At 41.4% G+C, this 25,408-nt stretch overlaps 1 protein-coding gene across 1 annotated transcript in view; it reads right to left on the bottom strand.

Moving 5' to 3' along the window:
• LOC142380482 (semaphorin-4B-like) overlaps window positions 1–24,046 on the bottom strand; it is a 32,452-nt gene extending 8,406 nt beyond the window's left edge. The window contains exons 1-11 of the mRNA XM_075466376.1: window positions 23,838–24,046; window positions 11,424–11,584; window positions 11,279–11,341; window positions 10,346–10,444; window positions 10,176–10,266; window positions 8,517–8,639; window positions 5,329–5,456; window positions 5,066–5,247; window positions 2,465–2,603; window positions 1,879–2,068; window positions 474–589 (exon numbers count right to left, since the gene is read on the bottom strand). Of these exons, the coding sequence (XP_075322491.1) occupies window positions 474–589; window positions 1,879–2,068; window positions 2,465–2,603; window positions 5,066–5,247; window positions 5,329–5,456; window positions 8,517–8,639; window positions 10,176–10,266; window positions 10,346–10,444; window positions 11,279–11,341; window positions 11,424–11,584; window positions 23,838–23,925 (1,380 nt within the window). The 5' untranslated portion in view covers window positions 23,926–24,046. The remainder of the gene's footprint in view (window positions 1–473; window positions 590–1,878; window positions 2,069–2,464; window positions 2,604–5,065; window positions 5,248–5,328; window positions 5,457–8,516; window positions 8,640–10,175; window positions 10,267–10,345; window positions 10,445–11,278; window positions 11,342–11,423; window positions 11,585–23,837) is intronic.
• Between the last annotated feature and the right edge of the window lie 1,362 nt (window positions 24,047–25,408).

Genomic DNA, 25,408 nt, shown 5'->3' with positions numbered 1-25,408 from the left:
TGTAGTATGCAGGTTAGCAGTATGCAGTATGTAGTATGTAGTATGCAGTATGTAGTATGCAGTATGTAGCATGTATTATGTATTATGTAGTATGCAGTATGCAGTATGTAGTATGAAGTATGCAGGTTAGCAGTATGCAGTATGTAGTATGAAGTATGCAGGTTAGCAGTATGCAGTATGTAGTATGAAGTATGCAGGTTAGCAGTATGCAGTATGTAGTATGAAGTATGCGGTTTCGAACACAGCCAAAGTGTCAGATTTAGATATTCGCCGCCTTAACTTTAGGACTGTGAGTAACTCAGGGAAAAGGTAGCTACACTGACACGTGCCCCACATGTTTAAGATGTTTTCCTGCTTCAACACGTGGGATTTAAATGAAAAGGCTCTTCAGCTCAAGCCCCTTTATGACCCATTAATCTGAACCGGCTAAAGAGAGTCGGACGGAACCATGAGAGGTGCAATCTGGGGGTTACCTTGGAGGAAGAGAGCACCATGCTTTTCATCAGCTGAGGCTGTGTGAACACCTGAATTTCCTCAATGACTTTTGGACCCTGATCGAGCAGAACCACCTTGTGGAGGAACCCGGATTCTGGAAATCGGAGAGATGGTGAACATGTTTTAAAACAGGGCTGCAGTGATACACTAATCTCACGATTCAATACGATTCGATACGATACGATACACTTACATCATTTTCTGGAAAAGTAAAGGGACAGTGTGATATGACATGAATCGTCTCTGATTGGACGGGTGGTCCAACCTTTGACCCGGAAGGACAACCGCTGAACAAGCATTTCACAAACGTGAGAGCTGTGCACTTTAAAACATTTTTATAAACTAATTTATCACTGTTTTGTATAATGTGACCCCCTGGTATTGTATTATATCATATTAATGTTCTATGTTTTCACTAATTGTAACGTCTGACTTTTCAATAAAGTTTGCTTCAAATTTTTTTTACATTTTTTTTAAAAATCGATACTTACGGCCGAAAAATCGATACTTTATCTGGAAACAAAATATCGATATATATCGCAGTACAGTGGAAACCGCTTATAGTGGTCACGGATATAGTAATCAACCGCTTATATAGATCAAAAGGCTTGGGACGGAATCATTTCTATACAAATGCTGTTTAAATAATTTGTTTATATTAATCAATGTTCATTTTTGGCCATTTTATGAATGTAAACATGTGAAAAAATAATTTTAAAACTACGTGTAGCTATTTTATTTTATTTTTTTTACCCTTGATTCCTTTCTGGACGTCTGCTTCTGCCTCGCTAGCTAACGTAACGAGTTGACACCGGGCAGCAAGCACGCGAATCATGGCTGGAAAAAGGAAGTGATTTTCTCTGAATGAAAAATCTAGTCTCCTCGAGGCGTATGACAAATTACCAAAAACGAGCCAACGAGATGCTGCGGCGAAGCTTGGCATTCCTCAGGCTACCTTGTGTAGTCTAATTAAGCAACGAGAGACGGTCAATGCTAACGACGGAGAAAGAAAACGACGGCGGACTGCGCTGTACTGTAATTAAACTTGCATGATAATAAAATTCAGTAAATGCTGAAGCTATCCGTTTCATTTCATTTTTCTCATTGAAAAACGATACAAATGGCATTTAGATGATATTCTGCATAAAAAAATAAGTGAAATACCTGTACTGTAATACAAATTCGGTTTTAGTAATCCACCGCTTATAGTGTTCAAATTGGCTCTGGACCAACGTGATCACTATAAGCGGTTTCCACGGTATCGATAAAATTGCTCAGCCCTATTTAAAAATAAATTAACAAGACACTAAGAAGATGTTTCAGGCTTTCCATCTCCAGTGTAAAGGAGACGTTTCTTTCTAAAGGAGATGTCAAGCTTCCCACCTGTAAGAAGAAACAGGAGCGTATACTGTCTGCCATTGGCCGCCAGCGTCCTCATCACGGCCACGCGGCTGTACTGCTGCTCAGAAGTAACGACAACTGGCTCGTCTCTGAGCGGCGTCACGCTCCTGCTGGTCAGAAAACTCTTCTTCACATCCATTAGAACCGAATCGGAATAACTATTGAGTCCACACTGTCGGGGAAGATGGAGGGAGAGCCACACAATAACATTTCATCACCGAGTTGTTTCATATTATAAAAACAGCCAGAACTAATATGGGCCCAGTATGAAACCCTGACGGACACCGTATCTCCACACTTCATGCTTTAAAGATTAAATATTATGGAAAAATCCACATTTCTCTGTTCTTGGGAGCATATATTAGGACGTCTGAAGTCAGCAGGACATATATGTTTCATATTATATATAAAAAAAAAAAAAAAAACTAATATGGGCCCAGTGTGAAACCCTGAGGAACACCGTATCTCCACATTTCATGCTTTAAAGGTTAAATATTATGGAAAAATCCACATTTCTCTGTTCTTGGGAGCATATATTAGGACATACATGTTTCAGATCGGCCCTCACCTTTCCTAAGTGGGAGTGTTTTTCCACGATCGGACTCCACTGGAGGCTTTCCATGTCCAAGGTCTTAAAGGTCCCGTCGAACACCGACCTGATGTCCTGAAGCCTGAACACGCACACTGCAGACTCTGGACGTCTGGACCTGAAACACATATTTGGTTTTAAAACCAGCTGCCCTCTGAAAAACAATTCCATCTGTCTTATAAACAGACTTCAAAGCCTTACGAGGAACATTTGTAAAGCCGGGCTTAGTTTAACCGACCCGGTTAGCTACCAGGCTGAAGGTGGAAGTGTTGGTTGGTTCAACACTGTTCTAGCCCCGCCCATTTTACCCAGGATGCATCTGGAGGTGACTTCATCTGCACTCCAGTAGGAGGAAAGATGGCAGAGGAGAAAAATTTGTTCCAGTTTTTTTTTTTACGTCTGAATGATTTTAGGAGGTAATGTAGGTGTTGAACCTTCAAATACGAGCTGGATTCATAGAGTTAAAGTATTTATAAGTTGGCTTTGATGTTTTTGACTCGGTTCTGCTGCTTCCTCCTCAGCTTCATGGTAAAACATACCAACAACAGCAACTACCATCCGTTTTAAACGTTTATTTCCTGTTTTTGTTCTCAGATCACTAAAAACAAACTGCTAACAGGACCTGGTACTCATTAGGAATTATATATATTATTCATATTGATTATTAACTTTAATGAAAACACAACCACACAGAGCATTGATGACTGTCCTATTGAATGTATCAGTGTGGAGATGAAGGGGAAGTTTAGCTTCAGCATCATCGGGTACACTGCTGTCTCAGCTGTAGAATAACTGCGTCTTCAGGAGTTCCAACTTCCAACACGAACTTACCGACTTCTTATGTTGCATGTATGTAGCTGCTCTGTCGTTCCTTTATGTCGTACTTTCTTTTCATTTCCTCGTAAATATTTAAATAAATATAAATATTTAACTTTCATTTCTTGTCTTTCGCCATACGTCCTCTATAAATCAGCATCCAATCCAACAACGACTAAAATAGAATAGAAAAATACTTATTATGAACAAAACGATGTATATTAGATAATTGAATTAAGTTAGTTAATTAGTTCATTCGAGGCCTCACAGCAGAAGGTTTCTGGTTCTAATCCCGGCATCTTCTCCCCGTGTATGCGTGGGTTCTCTCCGGGTTCTCCGGCTTCCTCCCACCGCCCAAAAACATGCATCTTAAGTTAACTGGTGACTCTCAATCTGTCCAGGTGTCCCGCGCGTCTCGCCCAATGACAGCTGGGATAGGCTTATTAATATTTCTTTCCACTTTTTTTCATAAATCTTTTATTCCACTTCAGTTCTGATCATAACCACCAAGTTTCAATTATTTTCAAAAAAATGAACCCTTTAGATGCCAATTTGAACTTTTTAGCCCAAATTTTAAGCCTTTAGGTGCCAGTATTTTCAAAATATGGGATGCAAAGTGGAATTATTGAGTAGGGATAATTATGGTCTGGGATATGTCAATGATTAGCAACAATGATTTTTAGGGATTTTTTATTTTTTTTTGTTATGCCTGATTTGAAAAAAAAACTCCTTAATTTCTGAAAAGGGACATTTTTGTTGGGTATGCATCATGAGGTTACTACTCATACTCAAACTACCCAAGATGCAACGTAACGTGACGTCGCTGATCGTCATTTCCTGTCAAAACGGCAGTTTCAAGCTAGCTACAATGAGGGTAGGTTCACTTCCTGTTTTCAAAACAAAAGCACCAATTGTATGGTAATGGCTTTCCCTATGATAAAAGGCAACGGGTATTTTATTTTGTGAAAATAACAGGAAGTGCGTTAGCTCACTGCGGCTAGCTTTAGTAGCGCTGAATTCGTTGGAACAAAATTGTAAACAGCCGGTATTTTGTCAGGTTTTCAACACGTTGGGGATCTAAACGACTACTTTCTCACCTGAAAATGTTTCAAATGTTGCTAAAGTTTACAGAGTTTAGAGCTTAAGAGAAATCAGCTTCAGGCCGGCTGATTTTGGCTCGGGTAGGAGCGAAATGCATTGTGGGTAAACGCTCTGCATACTGTCTGATCGATAAGTATGCAGTATGTAGTATGCAGTATGCAGTATGTCGTATGCAGTATGTAGTATGCAGTATGTAGTATGCAGTATGCAGTATGTAGTATGCAGTATGCAGTAAGTAGTATGTAGTATGCAGTATGCAGTATGTCGTATGCAGTATGTAGTATGCAGTATGTAGTATGCAGTATGCAGTATGTAGTATGCAGTATGCAGTATGTAGTATGCAGTATGAAGTATGCAGTATGCAGTATGTAGTATGCAGTATGTAGTAAGTAGTATGCAGTATGTAGTATGCAGTATGTAGTATGTAGTATGCAGTATGCAGCAGTATGAAGTATGTAGTATGCAGTATGTAGTATGTAGTATGCAGTATGTAGTATGCAGTATGTAGTATGCAGTATGTAGTATGTAGTATGCAGTATGCAGTATGTAGTATGCAGTATGCAGTATGTAGTATGTAGTATGCAGTATGCAGTATGTAGTATGCAGTATGCAGTATGTAGTATGTAGTATGCGGTTTCGAACACAGCCATCGTGTTTTCCTACCACTGAGAGGTGAAGACGCCGTAGAACAGCATGTCCGAGGCGCTGCTGCCCTCTGGTGGCGGGAGGGTGAACACGTCCTGCAGGATGTTGAAGGGAAGCCTTTTGTGGCTCTTACAGAGCAGAGGGGCTTTGGCAAAAGACGTCCACTTCTTCTGCAGAGTCCTCTGACCTCCAACATCGTCCTTTGAAAACAACACGGCTTTAATCTCACCGTTTTCAGGTCAACGTGGTGCAAAGCATCACCTCTCTGTGTTTTCCGGCACCTTGCAGACTTGAGCCACCCGGCTGATTTTCAGGTTATCCACAAAGCTGAACTCTTTCCCATCTTCGCTGAAGAAGAAGTAGAGTTTCTGCTGTTCTGGGTCCAAAGATGAACTAACAAAAGTTGGATCTGAAATACAGGAAGTGATGACAGAAGAGGGAATTAGGGCGCCGTGCTGCGTGGTCTGAACACGGGGAAATGAGCTGAGAGCTAAATCACAGAAATGGGAGAAAATCGGGTGATAATGCAGAGTTTTCTCAGGCTGTAACGTGTTAACTTTAGGGCTGGGTGAGTTAACTCGTTATCATCGCGTTAACTCGTTAATTAACGCTGAAAAATACTTTATCGCGCATTAATGCAGGTTTTATTATTTATTTCATTATTGTAAAAGTCTGTCGCTCACAGGCTTTTATTTTGTAAAAGGCTGTTGCTCACAGGCTTTTATTTTATAAAGGTCTGTTGCTCTCAGGCTTTTATTTTGTAAAAGTCTGTTGCTCACAGGCTTTTATTTTGTACAAGTCTGTTGCTCACAGGCTTTTATTATTGTAAAAGTCTGTTGCTCACAGGCTTTTATTTTTGTAAAAGTCTGTTGCTCACAGGCTTTTATTTTGTTAAAGTCTGTTGCTCACAGGCTTTTATTTTGTTAAAGTCTGTTGCTTACAGGCTTTTATTTTGTAAAAGTCTGTTGCTCACAGGCTTTTATTTTGTAAAAGTCTTGCTCACAGGCTTTTATTTTGTAAAAGTCTGTTGCTCACAGGCTTTTATTTTGTAAAAGTCTGTTGCTCTCAGGCTTTTATTTTGTAAAAGTCTGTTGCTCACAGGCTTTTATTTTGTTAAAGTCTGTTGCTCACAGGCTTTTATTTTGTAAAAGTCTGTTTCTCACAGGCTTTTATTTTGTTAAAGTCTGTTGCTCACAGGCTTTTATTATTGTAAAAGTCTGTTGCTCACAGGCTTTTATTTTGTAAAAGTCTGTTGCTCACAGGCTTTTATTTTGTAAAAGTCTGTTGCTCACAGGCTTTTATTTTGTAAAAGTCTGTTGCTCACAGGCTTTTATTCTGTAAAAGTCTGCTGCTCACAGGCTTTTATTTTGTAAAAGTCTGTTGCTGTCTGCTGCGGAATCAGAAAAGAAAGTAATCATAATTAAAAGTGTGTTTGCACAACAAATGTTATGGCACTTTCATTCATATGGCAGCACATTTAAAATAAAGCTAAATGCTAAAGGCTATACACTACTTTTGGATTCATTTTTGGATTTTGCGAATAAATGAGATTAATCGTGATTAATCAGGGAAATCATGTGATTAATTAGATTAAACATTTGAACCGTTGCCCTAGTTAACTTGGAATCGTTTGTGGTGATTAAATTCACAATCATCGGATTCTAAAAGTGCAGCTCAGAGGACCTGAAACAAAGAGGAAATGAGTCATTGAAAGCAGGAAGTGTTGAACGTACATTAGACGGTTTTCTGACAGCATTATGAAATATTTAAGCACTTCTGGCCCATTTCGAAGCATTGGCTGAGTCACATCCTTTCCTCTGTGAACCCTCCATGGATTCAGATTAAACTCCAGAAGAACTGACTTCAGTCTGGGAGTCATGCTGTTAAAGCTCTCTGTAATTCCTCTGAAATGTTTCACTGGATCTAAAACATAATGCTGAAAAAAGACAGGTTTGGTGCAACGGGTGCAGATTTATGGACTCTATTCTAACCCATTGGTTTGAACATTAGGGCTGTCAAACGATTAAAAATTTTAATCTAATTAATCACAGGGTTGCTGTGAATTAATTCTGATTAATCCCATTCCTACATATGACTGAAAAATTCACATTTTCTCTGTATTGTTGTTAGAACAGAAAGATAAACGACAAGAAGTGGATATAACATTTATTTTTTATATTATTTGCCATTCATAAAAAAATTAGGGCTGGGCGAGTTAACTCGTTAATTATTTAACGCCGATAAATATTTTATCGCGCATTAATGCAGGTTTTATTTATCTATTTTTATTTTTAATTTTTTAATTAAAAAAAAACAATTTGGGGGGATTTTGTGCCTTTAATGGAAAGTTCAGAGAGACAGGAAGCAGGGGGCAGAGAGAGGGGGAACAACACGCAGCACAGGGCCGTGCGATGCGGGACTGGAACCGGGGCCAGCTGCAGCGAGGACTGTAGCCTCTGTACATGGGGCGCCTGCTCAGCCCACTACGCCACAGACCCCCCCTGTTTTATTATTTATTTTATTTTTGTAAAAGTCTGTTGCTCGCAGGCTTTTACTTTGTAAAAGTCTGTTTCTCACAGGCTTTTATTCTGTAAAAGTCTGTTGCTCACAGGCTTTTATTTTGTAAAAGTCTGTTGCTCACAGGCTTTTATTCTGTAAAAGTCTGTTGCTCACAGGCTTTTATTCTGTAAAAGTCTGCTGCTGTCTGCTGTGGAACAGGAAAAGAAAGTAATCGGCGGATCCACCAAACATGGAGAAGGGTACGGAACTTTTACTCGGCCATTTTCATGTTAAAGTTCTTCCAGACGGCGGAGTCGACAGAACCAAAGTCATCTGTAAACACAGCCAAGTTGAATTGTCTTCTCAGCGTAGTAGTTCCAGTCTAAAATATCACTTAAAGGCAAAACACACAACTGATAGCAGCAAGTCATTCAAGGAAACAGACAGTGGAGCGAGGCTTCTACATAAAAACTACAGAAAGATGCTGATGTTAAAAGTGTGTTTGCACAACAAATGTTATGGCACTTTCATTCATATGGCAGCACATTTAAAATAAAGCTAAATGCTAAAAGCTATACGCTACTTTTGGATTCATTTTTGGATTCTGCGTACAAATGCGATTAATCGTGATTAATCAGGGAAATCATGTGATTAATTTGATTAAACATTTTAATCGTTGCCCAGCCCTAAAAAAATGTATACTTTATCAGAAAACAACATATAGATATATATCGCAGTATCGATAGAATTGCTCAGCCCTATTATAGATCCAAACATTTAACTTTGTACGTGGGTTCATATTTAATCTGGCAGTTAAATCATTAATTCTTAATGTTTTCTCTTGTTTCTGTGGAATTCTCTCTTTCTGACACCTTTATTTTCTCTTCCCCTTTTTCTGTCTGTGCCTCACCACAACGCATTCTCTGCATGTTCAGTCTGAAACAACAAGCTTTTAAACTTGTTCACTTACCCTCCAGCAGGCTCGCAGAAGACTCCAGGCTGACGTCCGGACGTCCACCTTTGCTGAAGAATCGAGAAATCTGTGGCTCGACTCCTCTGAAGTCGGTGGTTGTGGCGGTAAAAAGCTCCCCGTCTGACACACAACAAAAATGTAGATACAAGCGTCAACACACGTTATACTTCAACCAGTTTTAAGGATCAGAAACTGAAAAACTGAACACAATATTCATTTATGAACATCAGCCTGTTTCCTTTGGTGTCATTCAATCTAATATTACATGTTTTATTAAAGGTTTTGGTGCACAGAGCCTCTTACAGCAATATTATATAGAAACTGCCAGGCTAAAAAGGGACATATTGTGTAAAACTCCTTCTTCCTGTTCCTGGGAGCATATATCAGGGCATCTGAAGTGTTTAACTCCTTCTTCCTGTTCCTGGGAGCATATATCAGGGCGTCTGAGGCGTAAAACTCCTTCTTCCTGTTCCTGGGAGCATATATCAGGGCGTCTGAGGTGTAAAACTCCTTCTTCCTGTTCCTGGGAGCATATATCAGGGCGTCTGAGGTGTAAAACTCCTGCTTCCTGTTCCTGGGAGCATATATCAGGGCGTCTGAGGTGTTTAACTCCTTCTTCATGTTCCTGGGAGCATATATCAGGGCGTCTGAGGTGTATAACTCCTTCTTCCTGTTCCTGGGAGCATATATCAGGGCGTCTGAGGTGTAAAACTCCTTCTTCCTGTTCCTGGGAGCATATAACAGGGCGTCTGAGGTGTAAAACTCCTTCTTCCTGTTCCTGGGAGCATATATCAGGGCGTCTGAAGTGTAAAACTCCTTCTTCCTGTTCCTGGGAGCATATATCTGGGCGTCTGAGGTGTAAAACTCCTTCTTCCTGTTCCTGGGAGCATATATCAGGGCGTCTGAGGTGTAAAACTCCTTCTTCCTGTTCCTGGGAGCATATATCAGGGCATCTGAAGTGTAAAACTCCTTCTTCCTGTTCCTGGGAGCATATATCAGGGCGTCTGAGGTGTAAAACTCCTTCTTCCTGTTCCTGGGAGCATATATCAGGGCGTCTGAAGTGTAAAACTCCTTCTTCCTGTTCCTGGGAGCATATATCAGGGCGTCTGAGGTGTAAAACTCCTTCTTCCTGTTCCTGGGAGCATATATCAGGGCGTCTGAGGTGTAAAACTCATTCCTGTTCATGGGAGCATATATCAGGGCGTCTGAGGTGTAAAACTCCTTCTTCCTGTTCCTGGGAGCATATATCAGGGCGTCTGAGGTGTAAAACTCCTTCTTCCTGTTCCTGGGAGCATATATCAGGGCGTCTGAGGTGTAAAACTCCTGCTTCCTGTTCCTGGGAGCATATATCAGGGCGTCTGAGGTGTAAAACTCCTTCCTGTTCCTGGGAGCATATATCAGGGCGTCTGAGGTGTAAAACTCCTTCTTCCTGTTCCTGGGAGCATATATCAGGGCGTCTGAGGTGTAAAACTCCTGCTTCCTGTTCCTGGGAGCATATATCAGGGCGTCTGAGGTGTAAAACTCCTTCCTGTTCCTGGGAGCATACATCAGGGCGTCTGATATGCCCTGATGTATGCTCCCAGGAACAGGAAGAATATAATATATTTCACATAATACATCCCCTTTAAATGTCTTCAGTGAGTTTTATTAACTGACTGTTGGTGACGGCAGTGGTCCTCTGGAAGGGGCTGAACGGACAGCGACCTCTCGCTCCATCTTGATGGACCACGGAGAGATTTTCAACATCCTGAAGGACACAAACAGAATTATCAACAACATGTAGAATCACCACAAATTCACGACATTCAGATTCTGTGAGGACCTACGATGTAGGCGTCATGGGGGCTGTAGGCGTAGCTGCCACAGGCGTAGAGGTGGGTGGAGTTTAGTGGCTGCAGCACGTGGACGAAGTTTGGACAGTCGACCTGAGGACGGACAGAAAGTGAAACATGTGACTTCTGTTAGTCTGGGTGAACATGGGGAGAGTGTTTCAGAGCTGGAGCTCTTTTACCGCTTTAACCTCGTAGCACCCACAGATGCAGATATGCAACAAGCTTTTTATTTATTTACATTATTTATTTACATTATATTTTTATTTACATTATTTATTTACATTATATTTTTATTTACATTATTTATTTACATTATATTTTTATTTACATTATTTATTTACATTATATTTTTATTTACATTATTTATTTACATTACATTATTTAATTTTTTTAATTTACATTCATGTGTAATATTTTTTTACATTACATTTTTATTTACTTTACATTTCTTGCATTTTATATGTGCTTCCCTTTTTCACAACAAAGATCTGTGAAATCTGTTTGGTTTGTTGTTGAATGGAAAGTTTATGATGGTTGCGTTCCACACTTTCTATTAAGAATGTTCTATAAAGGTTTATTATATACATTTTATTGTGGTAGCAGCAGTTACTGGTGAACTTTCACTATACCTTTTCTGCCAAACGATCTGCAGAGAATGACTTGGTTTTGTGAACTAAATGAATCAGGAAAGCCCACAGCTGCAAATATACATCATGGCCTAAAATGATCAAAAATAGCCCAATTCCAAAAATTCCAAAAATATTGGTTTATTCCCACCCAAAAAGATGCAAGAAGAGCCAAAATGATTTTTTTCAATGATTATTCACGTGCTTGGGTGCTACAAGGTTAATCAAAATGTTTCTGGAGAAACCTGTGACATTTGTGGTACGTTTCCATGGAAACGTGTTTCACCAGGAGGTGGCTTACCGTCGGATTCTTCCCTTTACTCTCACACCGCTTTATTTCGTCCTCGGTCGGACTCCACTGCACCTGAACACAAGAACAAAGACTTGAGCACAACAGAAGCAGAGACGATCAGAGGACTTCCCACCTGAAGGATTCAGCCGCTCACCTTCTTCTTCAGCCTGATGACATCACTCTGACCGACATCCAATGAGAGGACGGCGTCTTGTGCCCCGACGTACAGGGTGGAGCCGTCCTCGCTGAGCAGCAGGGTGGTGGTGTTGTGTACGTCCGAGAGGCTGAAGTGCACCAGAGGTCTGTCTGGAGAGTCTGAAAACAGTGGAAACCCTCAAATCTATCAGCCCAGTCAGAAAACGCTTCAAAGTGTCGTAAACTATCTTTAAATCGTTAAATTTCTTCAAATCAGCAGCAAAAAAACGTGCAGAAAACTCACTTTCAAACAAAGTTTCAGGAGGCACACCAGGACAAAACATGGCTGATTCAAAGTGTATCCAAACATCTTCATGTTGAACCAATGTCTTTTATTAATGCCGACAGCCGCGCCTGTTACGCTGTTTGCTGCTCGGTCTGCGCAGCAGGCAGTGATACGACGGGAGAGAAAATAGGGCCAAGAGATTGTGAGGTCTGACTTTTTCCTGGAGAACCATTTTGTGATGCAAATGTATTACTCTGCTGAACGCATATTGTTCTGAGAAGCAAAACGCTTTATTTTTTAAACCCCAGCCAACTAGCCGGACTACCTTCATCAACACCAAAACGAGGCTGGAACTCTGCTCACAGGACGCAGCAGGGGGTAAGAAGATGTTCAGAAATGATGGAACGATCTCCGCCTGATGTCAGGACAGCTGAGCCGCAGGCTGCAAACCCGTCTCTGCCGGAAACACTACCCTGATCCGCCCTCTGAGGACATCACCTGTTTCCTCCCAGCTTCTTACGCACTTATTTGTTTTCTAAATTGTCTTCCCATTTGTCTCGGTACCTGACTTACCGCACTTACTCTAGCACTAGTTCTGCTCTTAGCTGTTTGGTTTTGAAAGGAAATGCACTTGTGATTTCTTGTGAGCTGAAGTTCTTTTGCCTACCGATGTGGAACACACTTATTGTGAGTCTCTTTGGATAAAAGCGTCTGCAGAATGACCGTAATGTGATGTAATGTAATGATGTTGCTAATATGGGATGTCATAAAGCTTCATGTCAAAAGAGGTGAACTGTCCCTTTAATGTTCTGTGTTTTCAGTAATTGTAACATCTGACTTTTCTATAAAGTTTGCTTTAAAAAATAAATAAATAAATAAATAAATAAATCAATCGATACTTTATTTGGAAAAAAAATATTGATATATTTGCTCAGCCCTTCTGCACACCATACTGAGACGAGTTTTCACTTGTTGCTGCAGAAATGCTTTTTTCTGTCTGTCAGCTTCACCATGAAAACCTCAGGCAAACATGTGATGTCACCACAAAACTGTGAGGCTAAACAAGACGGACTTTCTTCTTCTTTCTTCAGAAAGCCTCTGAGGAGATGAAGAGAGCATCAACTGACCCCTAAAAGACTGACATTATTTTATCATTTACAGTTTACTGGGAGTAATTCTGTGGTGGAAAAGCTTAAACATAATAAAACAGAGAAAAAGTGACTGCCGCTAAAAGCAAAGAACAAGAAAAAAGATGAAAACTTAATGAAAACTGAATGAAAACAGCGGGTAGGAAACATTAAATGCTGCATAAAGATAATAAAAAGGCTTTGTCACATGGAGCAGATGCTCGGGGAGTTTATCTGATCTCAAATGGAACATTACTCAGTCTTGAGGCTTGAAATGGAAAGTACCTCTCACCTGTGGTAACCCACGGAAACCTGAAAATAAGCAGCAGAGCTCCGCCCACTCATGTGAGAGCCTCTTAGTCACGATCAGAGTCTCCAGGATAATTTATACAGCAATAAAACAGTCACATTTCATCAGAAAACTAAGTCCATGAGGCAGCCAGGAGCTGCTGACCCAGAGCTACATCTCAGACTCTGCAGGCCTCAGTTAGCAGGTTAAAGGTTAAAGGTCATGACAGCAGACATCAGATGTGAGGCCGTCTGTTGGATTTTGCTCGTTTGATAGGAACCTGATTTTTTTTAATCATATCCTGACACACATCTTCATTAAATCAAATCAAGTCAAATTTATTTGTAGCACATTTCATGTCCAAAACAATTCAAAGTGTTCAAAATGAAGCACATTGAGTTGCCTGTGGTATGAAATGCGCTATATAAATAAAGATTGATTGATTGATTGATTGAAGTGCTTAACATAAAATAAAAGCATTGCAGCAGGGAGTGGAAGAAGCATTAAAAATACATAAAAGAATATAAAGAGAAACATATAAAATAATTTAAATGAATTTAAAAACAAGCAACAGTCCAGATAAGTTCAAAGATATCGTGCAGATTTCATGCATAGACACATGAGAACAGAAATGTTTTTAACACTACGAGGTTACCGACTCGGTCAGTGATTGTAAGATATTTACCAACGCTGACCCTCTTCTCTTTGCTCCCAAACAGAATGATCTCAGTTTTGTCTTCATTTAATTGTAGAAAATTCTCTCTCATCCAGGTGTTTACTTCCTCCAGACACTGACACAGTACGTCTGCTGGGCTGCAGTCGCCATGGTGACAGAGACACATAAAGTTGTGTATCGTCTGCATAACTGTGATAACTGATTGTAAAGTTCTGCAATATCTGACCCAAAGGGAGCATATACAAGTTAAACAGAAGAGGTCCAAGAATTGACCCCTGGGGGACTCCACAAGTCATGGCCACTCGCTCAGATTCACAGCTGCCAACTGTAACAAAAATAACTCCGGCCTTCTAAGTAGGACCTGAACCAGTTAAGGACCGCTCCAGAAAGTCCAACCCAGTTTTCCAGCCTGTGCGACAGGATTCTGTGATATACAGTATCAAACGCATCTGAAAATAGAACCTTCTAAAGATCAAGAACCTCAGTTATGTGTGAAGAAACATCTTTTCTCTCTGATCCCCTTCAGCTACAAACCAACAGAAGTTGCTGTTTAAGCTGTCAAACCGACAGACGACATGACAGGATGCCAGAGAAATGAACCCCAACAACACATCATCTGTTAAAGGTGTCAGCTGACCGACTCGGAGACGGCACCGCTTCCCCTTTTAGAAGCTGAGGTTCGCTGTGGTTCAGAGGATGTGGTTAAGAGCAGCAGAGATGCATCTTCGTCTAAATGTGAGCACACGTAAGAGCTGAAAATAAGAACCTAATACCCAGAAAGTTCCAGCATCTTCATGAAAGAATCTATGAGACGATCACAGCGTTCACACATGCTGCTCAGACTTAGATCAACGTGCAAAAGATTCACCTCCGAATGTTTAAGAATCATTCAAAGAACGTTTTGGGGGGAAAGATGAATTTATTCATAGTGACTCGACTGCCTGTGAACCAAAAATAACTCGTTAAATATCCCTCATGTGTAGTTTAGAAACTAAATCTGTGTCAAAATGAAGCAGAAATACTGCACGGCTTCTAAATAGATGAACCGTGTTGCCGTCCTGAGGCTTGGGCCAACAGCAGATGGATCAGCTGAAGGTCCAGATGCATCTCTCAGCTCCTGTGTCAGGGCTTTGCTGGATTTTTTCCTCTTTCTTAACCCATTTAGGCCTAAAACGCCTGGAAAAGAATGCCTGTAAAACCTATGGGCGATTTCAGAAAGACCCCCTAAAACCTGAAGTTTTTCTGGAAATTCAGCAATTGTGTCAACGCCTACTAAATGATTGATTTCTCAGCCTCTGTAGCAGATAGAAACAAAATTCAAAAAGTATTTGAGAGCTTACACCTGTGGCTTTCTTTGGAAATTAAGTTTATTTACATACACCTTCACGAAAATAGAAAATGTAAAAAGTAAAGTGCAGGAACAGCACTATTTTCAATTAGAAAACAGTAATAAAATTAAATTAAATTAAATTTTATATTTAAATGATTTATTCATCTATTTATATATCTATTTTATCGCCAGTAATCTCTTCGTACTGGCAGCACAAGGAGCCCATACACATTCCAATAAACGTTTCCATCTCCGGCACAGTTACGTGTGACCACCTTGCCATCTTTGCTCGAGCTGGAGTCTGAAGTACCCGGTCACTGTATCTATTCGTCTCGGAAACGAGATGCGCCCAAAGCTCCTCAGTAAAAATATGATTAAATGCCTGCAACGGTGTGGCATCTGCAGGTAAATCCACTTTCACCCCTGGTGTGCGGTTGAAATCTCTCCGTCGATTACGGTGGTAATTGTCAGTCTTCCACTCACATTCAAACTCTTCAAAATCATCCTCAAACATATGTGCTAGCCATAAATCTCCATCAACTGGGTCAGCACGTTCATCAGCATCATCAAAGCCAAGAAACTCCTCACAATCGCTCCCGTCTGAAAAAGACGTGTACGCTTTCCCGGCCTTAAAGGTAGAATAACGCAACAGCGCCCCTGGCTTTAAAGGTAGAAATGCGACAATGCTTTCCCGGCCTCAATGGGTTAAGGACATCACTTTCAGATCCTGTTCATCTGCTGGAGATAGTTCTTTAGGCCTGACACTTCTTCTTCTGTCCTCCACTTGTCCAGTTTCCTCAAATGTTTTAAGGACACACTGCACACCATGCTGAGATATGCCAAGTTTTCAGCTGACAGCTCTTTGGGAATCACCTTGTTGCTGCAGAAATCCTGTTTTCTGTCTGTCACACTGTGTTATCTTTGCTGTTTTTCACACATGCAGCTAAAGAAATGGGAACAAATCTTAATTCCAGTCTAAAACCCACAAAGAGCTTCTAGATTATTCATTTCTGGTGACATAAAACAGTTTAATCATTTCATTTATATTAATTGTTCCATAATTAGTCATTAGATTATATCTTATATTCCTTTTTTAAGCTTTAAATTGAATCTTATTTACTTTTTCTTGAGGTTGAATAACATATAATTCTTATTATTATCTGTTTTTTTCCTACTTTCCTACTTTTAGACGTGATAACATTCATTTTTTTGGGATTAGGATTTTTTTAAACTGAATTTCATATATTAATTTGACTTTTTTGGTAACTGAAAGCAGTTTTAACGTAAATGTACAAAAAAGCTGAAACTATGAAGCTGTTTTTAAGAGATGCAGCTAAAGAAATGGGAACAAATGATGTGTTCAGTTCAGAGTTCTTGTTCTTCCACTCTTGCGTGGTCAGGTCCCTTCATCTGTCAGAGATCTGCTGCAGCCCGATCAGAACCGATCAGAACCGCTGCTTTTCAGGCTGTTTTTCCTAAACTTTGGACCGAAGATGTGAGAAACGTGGACATTTTTAAAAAAGCCTCTTTAAACTCACCAGTTTAAACTGACTTTATTATCTTTTTATTGCTTTTTTAAACTAATGTTTACAAAGAAGTCAATGAAAATGGTGGAAAAGTGTTTAATGACTCATTAAAATAGATTTAAATCAGATTCTTTTTTACATCTGTTCTCTCCTCTAAACATTTTAAACTCAACGGGCTCTAAAAAAAACTCTAAAAACCGGCCGTGGCTCAGTGGTTAGAGTCGGTTGTCCAATAACCTGAAGGTTGGTGGTTTGATTCCAACTCTCACCACTCAAAAGATTGGTGGAATTGACAGCTGGAGGGGTGTCGGTCCACCTCCTTGTCACGGCCGAGGTGCCCTTGAGCAAGGCACCGTACCCCCATGCTCCCCGGGAGCTGTGATTGGCTGCCACCGCTCCAGGTTGGCATCTGTCTCTATGAGTGTGCCAACCTGGATCAGAGCATGTGAACGGAGCGGACGGTGGAGCGGAGCGGTGAAATATGGTGAGAGCGCAGAGCGGTTTTCAGTTCAAAAGCCGGAGCGAGGATTTCGCTCAGCTCCAGTTCGCTCCGATGCGCTCACAACGTCAATTAAAAATGTTGGATTATAAAATTTGTAAAATAACATTTTTGATTTAATGTAGTCTAGTGTAATAAATTAATAATTAAATAGGAAACGCGGGGCAACATGAATGGAGCTAGATGTTACGTTCACAGCTGGGGACAAGCAGCCACGCGGGCCTTGTCACCCGTAGTAAATGAGGAAGTGAGCAATTCAAGTCGAGGGCGCAACGGTGTGTTCTATGTGTGGCGGAGCTAGCATTAGCTGCAGAGAGAGTGCGGATAATAAACAGGGAAACGCCCGAACTGTAGGGCCTACAAACGCTATCGAGCGTGGATTGTGTATTTCGTCTGGAGTTTTGGGACACGGGAACGCTCGGAACAGGTCCGGTACCGTGAAGACATATTCCCCTTTCTGATTGTCTGAATTAAGCTGGCTGCTCAGGTGCTAGTTCTAACCGTGACCCTCGTTTCCTCTAGCCTGGCTCTCACGCAGACCCTTCGTGCTTCGTGCATCTTCGTTACACTTCGTGAGCTCGCACTAGGGTCTGGGCTCGCCTTGTTGAGCCCGAAGTCTTCGGTTACCCCATAACCGGGCCAATCATAATCGTGGGGCGGGGTGTTAACAGGTATGACGTAGCATCCGGCGCGACAACGAACACAGTCAAACACAGCCATTGCCGGACGATTAGCTGCTGCTAGCTCCTGCTTTGCTCGCTGCTGTTGTGTTTTGTTTATTTTCCACCACAGACCGAAAGACTGGTCGCGCTCCAACGCGTCACGTCCGCTTTCGATATGATTGGTCGAAGTAGTACGTGACACACACATTGAATTCTCCAATCAGGTTCGAGAGGTTTTTGAATACAATCCCCGCCTACTCACAGCAGAGAACAGCTAGGCAACCGGCAAAATTCCAGATGGATGAGAAACATCCATCTGCGTGAGAACCAGGTTACGTTTCCTCTGCTTTGCTTCCGTTTCTGCTGATGCTCTCGCGGCCACACACACACACACACACACACACACACACACACACACACACACGCACACACACGCACGCCTCTCCCTCCTCCTGCCTAGCCCAGCCTGGGGTCTCTCTTTGCTGTGTCGTGTGATGCATATTTAAGCTGAGTAATCTGGTGGGCTTCGTCCTGACGTGGTAGTTTTCTACCTGGCGCCCAACATTTTCTAAACATTATTTTTTGCACGTCAGAGTGGCGATAATTTAACAGCCAGTTAAATAAGACAATACACCGGTCACATCATTAAATCAAACGCCGTGTGTCCCAGGGCCCTGTCATAATTACATGAAGTAAAAATGTCAGAAAATTCCTTCTCCTGAAAATTTGAGCGAGCGTGGATCGATTTCACCTGAGCAGCAGGAAAATTAAGGTGAGCGCGGAGCGAGTTTTGAGCGGAGCGTCCTGGCGCAACTTTGAGCGGGGAGCGAGAATTGCGCTGCGCTCCGCTCCGTTCACATGCTCTGACCTGGATGGGTCAATTCAATTAATTTTTATTTATATAGCGCCAAATACAACAAATGTCATCTAAAGGCACTTAGATAATAAAGTCCAATTCAAGCCAGTTGGAATTCAATTAATTGTAATCATAATTATTCATAAAATAATCCATTTCGTTCCTATGGAGCCAATTCAAAAACAATTTCCTAGCTAAGGAAACAGATTGCACTGAAACTTTGTCTTCGGTCCAAGAAAAAGCGGAGGACAGATTTCGTGTGCATGCATGACCAATAATCTGATCTTAATCTTTACAAAGAAAGCAGCAACATTGCTGCTGACACCGAGTTAGTTTCCGCTGAATGTGTGCAAGAATAAAAGTGACAGCAGAAAATGCTGCCAACCCAGGCTGGCTGCAGAAATCAGGCCCGGCAGGCGTCTTTTTATGCGGTTTTACTTCACGATTTTCACACATTTGAGCCAGTCAGTTGCATCTTTTTCCTGTTTACCTCACAGACGTGTGACCAAAGTGTCGCAAGTGCAGAACAAACTCTGTGAAACGCAGGACAAGGAGGAAACTGGCACACATGAACACGGGCCTGCAGATACGTTGAGTCGCTGCAGCTGAACTCAGAAAAGAACTGAACTCATCGTCTGCGTTTCCACAGAAACAAAGAGAAAGTGTCATCAGTCTCTCTAAAACCTAACAATCAGGTTAGAAATCTCGGGGTAATATTGGAATATTTAACAGCCACATTAAATCAGTAACATCAGCAGCTTTTAACATCTAAAAAACATTGGCAGAATCAAAGGAATAGTGTCTAAAGCAGACTTAGAGAGACTGATCCATGCGTTTGTCTCCAGCAGGTTAGACTACTGTAACGGCCTGCTCACTGGGCTCTAAACGGGCTGTAAGACAGCTGCAGTACATCCAGAACGCTGCTGCTCGAGTCCTGACTAGAACCAGGAAATACCACCATATTAGTCCAGGGCTCAGGTCTCTGCACTGGCTTCCTGTCGCTCAGAGAAGAGACTTTAAAACAGCTCAAGTCTCTTCGTGGTCCAGCACCAAAGTGCATCTCTGACATGTTATCAAATCAAATCAAATCAAATTTATTTGTATAGCACATTTCATGTACAAACAATTCAAAGTGCTTTATGTTAGAGCCATATGAACCTACTGGGGCTAAACAAGGTGAGGCTGCGTTTCAGTTTGATGCTCCTAACATCTGGAACAGCCTTCCAGAAGATGTGAGACAGGCCTCAGCTCAAGATTCAAGACTCAAAGTTTTATTTGTCACATGCATGGTTATACACGGTACAACATGCAGTGAAATGACCTTTGACCGCCGTCCACAAAATACAAACTATAAACTACAAAATATAAACTAGGTAGCAAAGTAACATTAATAGAAAGTTAAAGTAAAATTAAAAATTCCTAAATTAGAATAGTAGAATATCAAATAAAATGTATAAACAAGATTAAAATACAAAATAAGATTAAAAATATATACATATAGAATAAAATAGAGCACAAAATAAAGTAAAGTAAAGTAAATATATGTATGTGCACAGGTTAAAGTCTGAGATATGTGCAAAAAATGCATAAAAATGCAGTCCGGTTGTGTGTGTGAGTGAGGTGGTGGACTAGTCTCTGTTCTCATTCTCAGACAGCTTGTGGGAATGACAATGTTTAAATCCAGGCTGAAAACAGTTCTGTTTAGCTGTGCATATGACACCTGAAAGTGTTTCATCTGCACTCTTTGAATTGTGCTCCACAGATAAACTTGGCTTGCCCACGAAACATTAAGAATTCATCGGTTCATGGCTGAGTTTGGAGGTTAACAGACCCCGTTTCAGATAAAAGCAGCAAAAAGAAGCGAAAGTTTGTGTGACGCTGAAAATAAACCAACTCAGAACTCATGAGGTTAACTGTGGGTCGGGTTTAAAAAAAGATGGAGGTGAAGCATGCGCTGCGCCGACAACGTGGCAGAAAGACCCTCAAAATGACACGTTTTTAGCCTGTAAATAAGCTTAACGTGGCTTTAATAAGCATCAGAGTTTTGACCTTTTTTAGCCTAAACAAAACAAATTCTATCCAGGAAACAATGAAGTTAAACCGGAGCAAACATACAACATGGCGTCACATGTTTTCACATCGTTTCTGAAGGAAAAACACAAACACGACTTAAATCGTGTTTGTGTGAAGGAAAATAGTGAAGGAAGTGTCATATGAGGCAGTAAAGTCCAGTCAGTGAATTTGGATTAGAAGAAGCAATAGCAGCTGGGGGCCCAGCAGGGGGAGCACTTAGGGTAAACAGACTTTTGGAAGAAGCAAGGAAGAAGTTCAACATATTTAAGTGGAGGGTGTGGCCCATGTGAGCCTTTTGAAACCAGGCGGCCATTTTAGGTGAGTTGGCCTGTATGGCCTTGTTTTTGCTAGCATTTTAAGTGATTATAGGACTGTTTAGGTGAGTTTGTCTGCTGAATCTGCTCGTGTGTTTTGTCCTGCCTCCACCTCTGGCACCCTCTATACTTTCATTACCCCCTACCTGAACCAGGGTTTGCATCCCCACCCCGCTGTGACTGGTGTGCAGTTGGTGAGAGGCTGGGGTAGCTTGAGGAAGAAAAGATGGTTGTTGTGGTGTTGGCTGGCATTAGGGGGGTGACTCTGAGATGCCAGTGATCACTCTCTAACTAGACGAAACACTGATGAAAGTAGGTTCCCACCTGATGACCCCAATGACATGTTATTCAGCACTGCTCACTGATCTATATTATAGGGAATATAGGGAATCATTCACAGAATGTGGTCCATTTTTCTTTAGCACAAGTTTCTTGTGTTTACCTTAAATCTTTTCAGTCGTTATAAAAGCGATCCAACAGGTGAGGATACGAGATGAAGCTGCAGCCCAGAGCAGAAAGAAGCTCTGCATCATTTACCGGGATGGGATCAGACAGTTTCCTCCATGAACTGTGAGAGGATGCCTCCCCACCCAGAGCCTTTACCCAAACCCAACACATTGAACAAAGTTAAACGACAGCAGAAATGATGCCTCCCCACCCAGAGCCTTTACCCAAACCTAACACATTGAACAAGGTTCAAAGACAGCAGAAATGATGCCTCCCCACCCAGAACCTTTACCCAAACCCAACACATTGAACAAGGTTCAAAGACAGCAGAAATTATGCCTCCCCACCCAGAACCTTTACCCAAACCCTACACATTGAACAAGGTTCAACGACAGCAGAAAAGATGCCTCCCCACCCAGAACCTTTACCCAAACCCAACACATTGAGCAAGGTTCAACGGCAGCAGAAATGATGCCTCCCCACCCAGAACCTTTACCCAAACCCAACACATTGAACAAGGTTCAAAGACAGCAGAAATGATGCCTCCCCACCCAGAACCTTTACCCAAACCCAACACATTGAACAAAGTTCAACGACAGCAGAAACGATGCCTCCCCACCCAGAACATTTACCCAAACCCAACAAATTGAACAAGGTTCAACGGCAGCAGAAACGATGCCTCCCCACCCAGAACATTTACCCAAACCCAATATATTGAACAAAGTTCAACAACAGCAGAAATGATGCCTCCCCACCCAGAACCTTTACCCAAACCCAACACATTGAACAAGGTTCAAAGACAGCAGAAATGCACAAAGTGATGTGCAAAAACAGCTGAAACGTTCTTCGGTCGAGGAAATAGTGACGCAGAAAACAACCTTTCCCTTAGAAGGTGACATATGTTGTAAAACAGGAGCAAATGTTAGGGTGTCTGAAACCCCCCTTGGCAGTAAGTCCGGCCTAAAACCTGACCAAACCTGCCTCCCGGACCCCAGTAGGAGCTCAGAAAGTTGTGTCCGAGTGTGAGAAACAGGCAGCAAACGCCACCTTTAAGCATCACTTCCATGATGAAAGGCTCATGAACTCCCTTTGGTTTCATAAAACCGTCTTTCTGAGCTGAATGAGGAACTGGATCCCCCGTAGACCTCGGCAGGGTCCTTTGTTCTTGCTGAGTTGATAACATTTATGTTCATTTCTTAGTTTTATAAAAAGTTGTGTCACTAAATTTCTTCTTTGGTCTTAAATTAAGTGAAAAAACTTGTAGATTTACTCATTTAAACTTTGATTTTTAGTCATTTTATCATTATTTAGAGTATTTTTTATCATTTTATGACACTTTTTTCCTTTTTTGTTGATGTAAATTAAATTAAATTTATTAATTCATTAATTACAGGAAAGTTTTGGTAAATGCAACATAATCATAAATGGCTTTCATGGTCACATCTCTTCACTTTTGAAGAAGAAAACCCACCGACGGGTAAAACCGAGCCACACGGCTGAGCTTCACGAGGATGTTAAGGCGACACGTTGCAGCCCAGCCTCAGTCCTCAGGGTCAGTCTGAGGCGTTCAGCTGGTCTGCAGCCTCCCCTGATAACAATCTGACGGCTCCTACGATGAGCCCCACGCACACGGGTGAAACCTCCCACCCAAAACCGGTTAAAATGAGGTTAGCAGGCTTTTTAAATCAGGTAAAAACGATCATTTCATGCGTTTCTCCCTTTAAACATCAACCCGGTTTCATGTTTCTGTCTCGAAACGTTATTTCAAAGCATCAGTTCGGCGCTAAATGTGTCAACCTGTGAATTTAGAGGAAGAAACGAGGGAACTAAGAGCAGGTGGATGGACGCCAGCGCCTTCTAACGGGTCATAAGATGCCACAGAGAAGGAATTACAGCCTTTAAAATGAAAACCAGCCGTGTTTTAGTCTCATTTCCCTCCATCAGGGAACTAATCTGTGGGTAAATAAAACAGTCGGTTTGTAACTTTGAATAAAATATTGTTTATTTTTACATATTTTTGTGTATTTAGAATATTTATCCAAAAGTTATTCTTCTCAACATGCAAATTTCTTCTTCCGTCTTAAATTAAGTGAAAAAAACTTGTAGATTTTACTCATTTAAACTTTGATTTTTAGTCATTTTATCATTATTTAGAGTATTTTTGATTATTTTATGACACTTTTTTCCTTTTTTGTCGATATGAATTAAATTGAATTAATTAATTAATTACAAGAAAGTTTTGGTAAATGCAACATGATCATAAACATGAGAGTTAAAGGACGCTACAGCTTTTAAAACGACCGACAAACGGGTTGTGTGAAAGAGCAGAAAGGATGTCGCGGACTTACTGAGGACGAAGGAGATCCGAGGAGGCGGCAGAGAGCCGGTGGCGCTCAGGAGGAGGCCGAGGAAGAGGAGGAGGACTGAGGAAGCCATGGTGGAGGAGAAACGATGGAGGGATGACACGCCGAACAGATGATAGATAAACGAAGGATGGCGTCTGATTCTCGTCCGTGCTGTTGGAACTACAGCACAGAGTGTGGCATCGCTGCAGAGAAACAGGCAGAGTGACTCAACCACAGCTTCCTCTTTAGAGGAGGGCCGAGGTCAGGGGGAGGAGGGGAGGATGGAGGCCTCTCAGGGCTGAGCGACCGCGGCACTTCGAGCGCATCAGAGCCTGCAGAAGAAGCCGATAACGATCCGACCGTCCGCTCTGCGACTTTAAATAAGTCGTGAGTGCATCCTGAAAGCGCCTCGCTGTTTCTCTAAAAGCAATTAGAGAAGTAAGAGGCTTCGTTTCTGTCATCATCGTCCCATCGGTTTCACATTTCACTCTGTGGCACACGAGACGCTCGCGGACGCAACGTATGACCTATAAAACGTCAGAAAGTGGAAGTTAAAGTGTCTCTGTTTCAGTCAGAAAAGGAAAGTTTTGACTATTTACCAGACCTGAAACAAACGGCATGAAACCAGAAATCCAGCCTGGGTTTGTGTCGTGGAGAACCTTCCGTTCTAAAGTTTTATAAATCAGGACAAAAAATAAAAAAAACATCTGATCCTGACCAGCTGTTAGAGATGAACATCAGCACCTGATCTATGACACATTTACCCCAAAACTCAGAGCTCAGCTCTCCCACAATGTTCCCGTTCTCTGATCCCAGGACTTTAAAACGTATCAACGCCTCCTTGAACGTTGAAACATGAACACATGAACTCATCCTCATGTCCCTAAAACATCCAGCAGGAATAAAACAGGTGAGGTGGTCGCCACGCTCACCTGTGGTGTCCCTCAGGGGTCCGTGTTGGGCCTCATGCTCTTCTCTTTGTATCTGCAGGCTCGGGCATCAGATGTTTTGCAGATGATGCACGAATCTATTTGCCCTTAAACCCTCCCAAAAAAAGATTAAACTTTCTGAATCTAAATGAGAATAAGGTTCAGGTTTTTGTCTTTGAAATCCTGAACCTTCCGACATGGACCCCCTTGGTCTGTTTTCTTGTAATTTTCACTCTTCTCTGAAGAATCTTGGTGCTTATTTTGACAGCTTAAATCCAACTCCTCCCCTAAAGGCTGATTCGGAACCTTCTGCAGCTGCTGCACAGCTCACTTTTCTTTACCTCTCATTTCTCTAAGCCTTCGTTTCGAGTCGAGCAGAAACTTTGTGGAATATTTCTGACATATTTTTGTGTTTGTTGCCTCTGCGTTCTGTGAACAACTTTGATCAAACCCAGTTGTTTTCTAAATGTTCTGCACAAGTTAAGGTGACGTAAGTAGTTGAGGCACACATCTCCAGTTCCTACAGGTTTCTTCAAGTCAAATTTAAGTCTTTTTAAGACCTTTATAAGACCATTTATAAAAAAAAATAATACCTATTTCACGGCCTATTTCACAGACCTACCGGCAAAGAAAAACATTTTTTTT

This window comes from Odontesthes bonariensis, chromosome 5 (genome assembly GCF_027942865.1).
Source record: "Odontesthes bonariensis isolate fOdoBon6 chromosome 5, fOdoBon6.hap1, whole genome shotgun sequence".
Classification (NCBI taxonomy): domain Eukaryota; kingdom Metazoa; phylum Chordata; class Actinopteri; order Atheriniformes; family Atherinopsidae; genus Odontesthes; species Odontesthes bonariensis.
Note: the sequence above shows the minus strand (reverse complement) of the source record. Positions and strands in the feature narration are given on the sequence as shown.